Genomic DNA, 9440 nt, shown 5'->3' on the forward strand with positions numbered 1-9440 from the left:
AATGGCCATGGAAAGAACTGAAGGTTTCAGAACTCAGCTGTGGAGCTGGCTTGGGCCATTATGGAGAGGCAGGTTCTGGGACCTTCTAATTCCCAATCCAATGTCTCTATTATATATATATATATACATATATATACCGTATATATATTTATCAAAGTAAGACTGAAATTTTGATTGGATTATGTGTAATAAGTTACATTTTCAGGAAGGTTCCTAATTGCAAAGATACTCATGAATTTGAAAGCCTGCACAAAACAAAGCAGTTTTCAAATACAAAGTATGCCATATCCACCAAGTTTGAAATTCAGCTGTTATGCAGATAAATGTACATGACACATTTGTGAAGTAAAATGAGCATGTAAATTAAGACATATTAGATACATGCCATCAAATCTCTTACCTTTTGAAAATGTAAGGTAGGAGCGTGCATACCAATAAATGCCTCTTTTTTTTATGTGACCAATCTGGCGTGCATTATGAAAATTTGCATATACTTTCAGATGAAAGAAATCCACTCACCCACATATAGCTGATCTACGCAGGCTATCTCTGCTTTACCCATAAAAGATGCGACTTACAGGCCTTCAGTCATCAGATACGGTGGTTATTTTAAATGATAGATTACTGATTACTAGTAATAGGTCTGCAATTGTATATTTGAGTTCTTTCAGAATGCTGGAGTTGATATCATCTAGCCTTGGTGATTTGTTACTCTTTAAATCTCGGCTCCACCATGTGATCTGCCCTAGATGAACACCAGCACCAATGGGTGAGGAGAGGAGGGAGACTCCCACCTATGCTCCCAAGGGGCTCTCTTTCCCCCTACCTGCAGCCAATAAGCCGGCTGTCCAACCTCAAGGGTTCATCCACACAGAACCACCCCCTCACCAATTTTTAAAGGCTTGTCGCACCAAAGCATTGCACCAAGGGATGTGCCCCTTCATACGTCCCTTTGTGCCCAGCGCCGGGGGCAGTTAGTAAAGTAATAGCCTTTTGCATCAGTATTTGCTCTATCTTCCAATTGTAAGTAACTAATTTGATCCTACTAATTGGGAAATATGCAGTGTTATGAACTTTGCTCACCTTCCAATCAACTAATTTGAATGTAATCTGCTTTGAAGCTCCAGAAAGTTAGAATCTAAATCAAATAAATCAAATAAATAAATATATGATATCTTCATTAACAATTGAAGGAATCCCCTCTGTGCCTTGATTGTGCTCCAGCTCTGCACCCATCAACTAGGGATCCCTTCTATGATTCTACATGAGCATCCGTCTATGGGAAAAATGAGAAACCACTTCCAAGTTTTATCTTTTATCCTTGATCTAGAGGAATATTTAGATATTTTAAATATTCTCCTTGTGATCAACCTCCACTCTTGGCATTTACTCATAAAGTCTGAATGTAAACCTACCCCCTCCTCCCAATATCTATCTATCTATCTTTCTATTTATCTATCTATAGATATATAGAGATATAGATATACTTATTTATTTATTTTATTTATTTAAGGTTTTTCTATACCGGCATTCATGAAAGCATTCACATCATGCCGGTTTACATGAAACAGGGGTGTGAAGAAACAACCAAGAACATAAATAAACGTGAAGAAGAGATGCAGTTACAATTAACAGGGGCTGATAACTGGGAGGGGGAAAATAGAAAGAGAAAGAGGAGGTTAATTATATACAATAGTACAGTATATATACACAATCCGAAATATACAGTTGCTGAGTGAAGTCTTTAATGGTGGGCGTGTTAAGTGGATATAGATATAGATATAGATATAGATATGGATATAGATATAGATATAAGATATAGATATAGATATCTATATGTATATGTATCCCATCCTTAAGTGTCTAAGCCCCATAACAAGGACAAAGTCTAAGTGAGAGGAAGAGGTAAATCATAGCATAAGACCACTAGAGAAGACTAAGACATGCCACCATCATGTGCTTCAACGGAGCCACTCTATCTATATAGATGATTTGGGGCAGGAGACTTCCTCAGCCATCTAAACAATTTTGTGCAAGGCATCTTTTCCCTATCACTCTACAACATAAGAATTGTTCTGAACCCAAACAAACCACTCCTCCTTCTCTATTACTTTTCATTGTACACTCAGCAAATAGCAAATCTCACCACAATATTGATCTTACTGATTATTCAAACTATACATCCTTTGACTTACTGACACCTGGATAGGAGAAGGTGACACTCTCACCCTTGCTCAATTCTTCCCTCCCAGCTACCAAATATATCACTCACCCAGACTCATGGGTCATAGAAGGGGGAGCTGCTATCATCTTTAGTCACTGCCTGGCCCTAGATCGAGTTGCCACACAGAAAAATAAGTAAATATGACTGCCTCGTTTTGAAATTCCAAAGCAATGAAGGACTAAAACTTGGCTTATCTACTGCCCACCTAATAATCAACCTATCTCCTTTCTTAAATTTCTGAATTCCTATAAAACATTGCTTCTACATCCCTCAAACTCATTATACTAGGAGATTTCACCTATCATACAGAGGTCTCTCCAAGATGAAACACTGACACATTTTAATGAAACATGGATGATCTAAGCCTCATCCAATTAATCAAGGTTCACACATGCAAGCACAATTTAATCTTTACTTCCGCTTACATTAATCTCAATCCTAGCAAAATAACAGTGCATCCTATTCCCTGTCATACCACTGCCTAGTCCAGGCCACAGTTCCTATTCAAAAACAAACTCAGGTCACTCCCCATTTCAAACCTCCCACTGGAAACTTTTCCTCCATTACAAGTGAAATATAAGTAAGTTCATTAACATAGTGAAAACTATAACTACTGCAGACTCGCCCGAACTCTTAGTCCTACAATATGATGATGAAAAAATTATTTCTCAAAGTCAACCTCTTCAGACCTCCTAGAAACTCCCCATAATTCCAGTGCTTTACCTGTAGAAATGTTTTTTTTACAAAATTGTTCACTTAATTTTCATGGCAACTTATGTGCATATGTCCTGTTTGTGTGCAAGTTTAGCCTCAGTGAGCACAGGTGTTCCCAGGAATAGGCTGGGAAGAGTTTTCCATTTTGGCACATAAATTTGCATTTTCAAACACATTCATTTACGTTAATTTTCCTGAGAAAAATCTTGTCCATATTACATTTTATTTGCCATTTGGATGCCCCGTCCCCAGTCTCACAAGGTCCTTTTGTAGTTCCTCACAATCTGCTCATGTTTTAACAATGTTTTTTGGAGCCAGAGATCTGTACTGGGACCGGTGCTGTTTAAGAGATTGATAAATGATCTGGAAAAGGGAGCAATAAGTGAAATGATTAATTTTGTCTCCTCTGCAAACTTGATCATTTCACTTATTGCTCCTTTTTCCAGATCATTTATCAATTTGTTAAACATTACCAGTCCCAGTACAGATATCTGGCTCCAATTAACATTTAGTATAATATTGGATGTTTTCAATTTTTTGTTGGACATGGAGGCTCTCCATATAAAGGGTTTAAAATGTTGCTATGACTACTGTACATGACTGTTATTCAGCAGGACAAGGAAGGACTGAAGTTCAGTCAAACTACCCAGGGGTGTCCAACTACGGTCCTTGCAGGCCTCAGACCTATCTAGTTGTCAGGATATCCCTAAAGAATATGCAGGACGTAGATTTGCATAAAATTGAGGCAGTGTGTTTGCAAATTTCTCATGTATATTCATTAGGGTTTTCCTAAAAATCTGACTAGTATGTGGCCCTTGATGACCAGAGTTGGACCCTGCTGATCTAATCCATGATGTGAAAGTATTTGTGGAAGAGTCGTAGAACTTCATTTTGAGCAAGAATGGAACTATCGGTTACCTTGTAAGACATGCAGATTGACCAAGTCAGACCTCTCAGGTCTGTTTCTCATCTTGTGTTTTAGATAATCTTCAGTCTGAAATAAAAGAAAGAATTACATGTATAAAAACACACAGATATGAAATGATGTGTGACACAGAAGTAACAAAAACACTCAGAGTATTCTATAAGAGTACCTGACACCCACTGAAACTTCAACAGGGAAGAATATTTATTTATTGGATTTATATTCTGCCTTTTAAACACTTCAAAGTGGATTATGTTTAGCTACTGTAGGTATTTACGATTGAACCAAGCTTTTTCGTCTATCTTCTTGGTTATATCTGAGCATTCTTTGACACTCTCCACCATATTCTTCTCCTGATCCTCCACCTAATTCCTAGGCTGCTAATAGTTTCTATCTTGCAGCCCACCAGGCCCCCTGACTCTATCAATCTGTGCCAGCGTGATTTCCAAGACCATGCATCTTTGCCCAGTATACATGTCAGATGATAGACAGTTTTCCCTTGTCAGCAACCATGGCGCATTGGAGCACACCGTGTTGCCCCCTAATAAACCAACATCACTATGTGTATAATATATAGATTGAGAAAGATGGGGAGAATGGAAGAAAGTGGTCGCTACATCAAAGGTGCCCCAGCAGTTAATACGGACATGAGACTGACTGGCCTACAGAAAAGTCTATTTCTCATAAAGATACTGTAAATACTTTGACATATGTAAGAATCTTGAAGTTCTTTAGAGGTGGTAGATATGCATAGCCCAGCAGAGTGCATTTGGTTTGAAGTATAGAAAAGAGAGTTTTATTATTTGCATTATTCATCCACATTTGGGACAATTTTTCAATCTAACTGTTATCTCAGAGGAGGGGTGGGGGTGCCATAAAGTCTTTGAGAATAAAGAGTGGAGTAAAAGAGAGAAACAGTTTGATATTGCTGTAGAAGAAGTTTGGAATTAGAGGGAAAGGTGAGTGAGCCTTCCTGAAAATGGTGTACTTGTCTCTTGACCCAGCCAAATATACAGTATTTGGTGCCTGAAACTACTAAGAAGCAAAGTGATCATAATCCAAGGTGTCCTGCTATCTTAAACTGAGGAGAAGAGAGTCATCCTGCAAGCTGCAAAGATTGCAGATAAAGGGAAGAATCTGTAGGATCAACCAACTCAGATAAGCAGCATGGACTCTATCAACCTTTTGGGATTCTGCCTGGTACATGTTACCTGGATTGGCCACTGTTGGAAACAGGATACTGGGTTTGATATACCTTTGGTATGACCTAGTATGAACATAAGAATATAAGAATTGCCTTACTGAGTCAGACTGAGGGTCCATTGATCTCAGTATCCCGTTTCCAACAGTGGCTAATCTAGGTTACAGGTACTTGGAAACATCCGAGACAGTAAATAGATCCCATGCTGCTATCACACACAGTGACAAGTACTGTCTACTTCTTAAGTATTGTTGGTTAATAGTTTATTGACATCAACTTCAGGAACTTGTTCAAACCTTTTTTAAACCCAGCTAGGCTAACTGCCTTAACTACATTCTCCAGTAATGAATTCCAAAGCTAAATTGTGCATTGAATGAAAAATAATTTTCTCAAATTTGTTTTGAATGTGCTACTTACTAACTTCATGGAGTCTTTGTATTTTTTGAAAGAGTACATAACTAATTTATATTTACTCATTCTATTCCATTTATGATTATAGACCTCTATCATATCCCCCTCAGATGTCTCTTCTTCAAGTTAAACAGACCCAACCTCTTGAACCTTTCCTCATAGAGGAGCCGTTCCAACCCCATTATTATTTTCATAGCCCTTCTCTGAATTTTTCTAATATATCTATATCTTTTTTGAGATGCAGCGACAAGAACTGCACATAGTACTCTAATTGTGGCCTCACCATGGAGCAATACAGAGGCATTATGATATTCACTGTTTTATTGTCCATTCCTTTCTTAATATTTCCTAAAATTCTACTTTGATTTCAAAGTATTATCCACTAGGATGCCCAGGTACTTTTCCTAGGAGGTAACTCCTAATATGGAACCTAGCATTGTGTAACTACAGAATGGGTTACTTTTCACCATGTGCATCACTTTTCTCTTGTCCACATTAAATTTAATCTGGATGCCCAGTCTCCTAGTCTCGCAAGATCCTCCTGCAAAGTTTTACAATATGTTTGTGATTTAACAACTCAGAATAATTTTGTTTCACCTGCAAATTTGATCACTTCACTCATTGTTTCCCTTTCCAGATCATTTATAAATATATTAAAATGCACCAGTCCCAGTACAGATCCCTGAAGCACTTCACTGTTTTGAATGTGCTACTTACTAACTTCATGGAGTGCTCCCTAGTCTTTGTATTTTTTGAAAGAGTACATAACTGATTTATATTTACTCGTTCTATTCCATTTATGATTATAGACCTCTATCATATCCCCCTCAGATGTCTCTTCTTCAAGGTAAACAGACCCAACCTCTTTAGCCTTTCCTCATGTCACAAGGTAGGAGCACAAGATGGCGCCAGCCAACATTGCTCCTACCATGTGACAGGGGCTGACCAATGGCACCAGTAGCCCCTGTGACATAGAAGGTCAAAGGCTATTGGCACCATTTTGAATACTGGCAGCCGAGGGTGTGAGTGCAGGAGATGGCTCCTAGACCCCCCGCTGGACCACCAGGGAGTTTTGGTAAATCTTGAGGGGGTCAGGAGGATGGGGGGCTGTACTTAATTCAATTTTAGCCGGGAAACAAATAAGAATTAACGCATGTATGTATCGGGGGTCCCCCTTGCCGAATGCAACGTATCTGCCCCCTGACGAATACGAATCCCGACTGCAACGTATGGCGTCCCTCTGCACATCCCTATCCCATGCCACAAATCCATTGAAAATGCAAGGCTGACTCTTGCGTCACACATGAAGACTATACAACATGAACTGTCTAAAATCAAACTAACTCTAAACACTAAAAAAACTGAAGTAATTCTGTTAAGAAGAAATCTACCTATAGCAACTCCTCAAATACTTGATCCTCCGAGGAGTGGATAGCCAAGACGCGAAAGAGCCCCCAAGGAGCAGGTACTCAGAGCGTCCAATTGCTAGGAGGAGAATCTGGAACAGAAGATCCAAGTTTGAGCGGATTTAACAAGCGAGAGATCTCTTTGCTATCTCGTCTTAGCAATGGGCCAGTCCATATACTAGCGGTGTTGTCGTCATCGGGAGGGGACCCCCCCCGAGATTCCCGCCATGATGTATTCATAAGGAGGCCCTGCACACGCGCCTAGGTGATGTTGGAAGTAAGATGGCGGTTGGCAGCAGCCGGGGAAGTCGGCGTAGGTTAGCAGAGGCCGCCATTCTCCCAATTATTGACGGTGCAGGGAAAAAAGAAGTGAGCATGAGAGGTCACAGCCGCCTGCGACCGACAGGTGCAACACTGGTAAGGCAGACATGGCTGCACTGTGGGACAAGTACCTATTGCTACTCTGGATACATTTAAGCAGTTCCTCAATTCAAAGCACCCTGGATCGCTGTGAATCTGGGGACATCCATCCACAGGCATAGTAGTTCTTCTGGTCATGTTCTGGACCAAGGCATTGGTAACATAGTTTGTGTCCATTGGTGAGATACATAATATTTCCACAGATACAACTTCTAATGCTGCTCACTGTTGTTGACTTTTTTCTTTTGGCTGGATATGATGGAAAAGAAGTCCATGTTCACTTGTTGTTTGTTTTTTTTAATAACATTGAAAAGTGCTGTTGGGGAATGTAGAAACTGAAGAATGTAGGAATGAAGAAACTGAAGAAAAATTTATTAAATGTAAAAGGTTTTAAAGATGTTTAGAGGAAAATTATCAGGAGAGACTGAGTTCACATCTGTGCTGTGCTTGGACAAAAAATGACTGAGGAGACTCACAAATCAGCACCCATGTGGGAACTCCCATACATACTCAGTAAAACTCAAAGTTCTACTAGCTTGAAGAGATGAGTCTGTTTTGGTGTCGCCGGTTGACATCATCCATATATAATGGCTAATACAGCCTGCTTATTGGCAAAATCTTTATAAATGCTAGGGGTGTTTATTCATTCAGGACGAATTAGGCTATTTCAACGAAGTTGCCTAATTCATCCTGGTTCACGGACCCCAAAACCTGAACGAATTTTCCCCGAAATTTCAGGAAAATCTTGTTTTCGGGTTAGCGCAGTTCGGGCCTTTGAAATTCGGGGGGACCCAAATTTCGGGTTAGCGCAAGCTAACGTTAAAATGTTAGAACGCACTAAAAGAGTTAGTGCACACTTATGGAGAGTTAGTGCGTACTAACCCGAAATTTGGGTCCCCCGAATTTCAAAGGCCTGAACTGTGGGAAATACGATATTTCCTGCAGCAGGCCAAAAGCAAAGCCCGAACCAAAAGGTTCCTTCTCCTTCCTTGATGTAGGCAGGTTAAGGTAGAGCATCTGAGAAGTTCACTGATTTTTCTACCTGTCTAACACCCTTCCCCAACTGATTAAGCATTTTTTGAATGCTTACTAACTGATTGTTCATCAGGTCATTTTTACCTAGGTGTATAATGACATCTAGGTCACCTGCCTTTTGCATTTTTATTAAACAAGCTTCTGAATTTTCTGGCCATCCCTGCTGGCTGAAGGATCTAGAATTAGGTATGGCTATTACGGATCACTTAAAGAAATATATGCTGTTCACCTCTATATGCTTTTCTTTCTTCTAAACATACCAACAGCAAATTCTTTGGAATGGTAAATTGTCTGCTGTTGGAAGATTAACATAGAACCATACATAGAACCAGCATGGACTGGAGAAATCATCTGCTGGCTGACTGAACATAAGAACATAAGACATGTCATACTGGGTCAGACCAAGGGTCCATCAAGCCCAGCTTCCTGTTTCCAACAGTGGTCAATCCAAGTCACAAATACTTGGCAAGTACCTAAACATTAAATATATCCGAAGCTACTATCCTTTTTTGATTAATAGCAGTTTATGGATTTCTCCTCTAGGAATTTATCCAAACCTTTTTTAAACCCAGCTGCACTAACTGCCATAACCACATACTTTGGCAATAAATTCCAGAGCTTAATTATGCATTGAGTGAAAAATAATTTTCTCTGATATGAAATAGGACCATCCCCAGAGACTTAACTCTTAGTCCTTGGGGTGCTGGATGGAATGATTTTCTTCTGTGTGAGGACTGGAATCGTTTTCCTTTTACTTGTATAAGAAAAGAGATTACTTGAAAACATATAAACTAAACTGAGCGTCCCCAGAGATGGGACAGATTGTCTTGTGTTTGAGAGCTGGAATGGAAGGGTCTCTGCAGCTGACCTCTTTAAGAGTTCATTTTAACTGGGGATAATTTTCTTAGCACACAGTTGACCCTGGTGATGTCCTAGAACTAGGACATATCTAAATCCTATTGAATATCATGCATAGGAAACATAAAACTGGATCTGCTGTGTGATTATGTCCCATGCTATCCTCAAGGACAAGGTAACAGATTCTTTGCTTGATCTGATTACATCCAGACAACACGAGAGTTCTCCTTTACACAGTGCTCTTAT

General features: G+C 39.6%; 1 protein-coding gene across 4 annotated transcripts in view; it reads right to left on the reverse strand.

The window, feature by feature from the left end:
- The window catches only part of MYOCD (myocardin), a 332840-nt gene that overhangs the window by 240918 nt on the left and 82482 nt on the right, over positions 1–9440 (reverse strand). For all 4 annotated transcript variants that reach the window (XM_029600231.1, XM_029600233.1, XM_029600232.1 and 1 more), the window contains exon 4: positions 3857–3932. In XM_029600231.1, coding sequence (XP_029456091.1) covers positions 3857–3932 — 76 coding nt within the window. The remainder of the gene's footprint in view (positions 1–3856; positions 3933–9440) is intronic.

Source organism: Rhinatrema bivittatum, chromosome 4 (genome assembly GCF_901001135.1).
Source record: "Rhinatrema bivittatum chromosome 4, aRhiBiv1.1, whole genome shotgun sequence".
Taxonomy (NCBI): Eukaryota; Metazoa; Chordata; class Amphibia; order Gymnophiona; family Rhinatrematidae; genus Rhinatrema; species Rhinatrema bivittatum.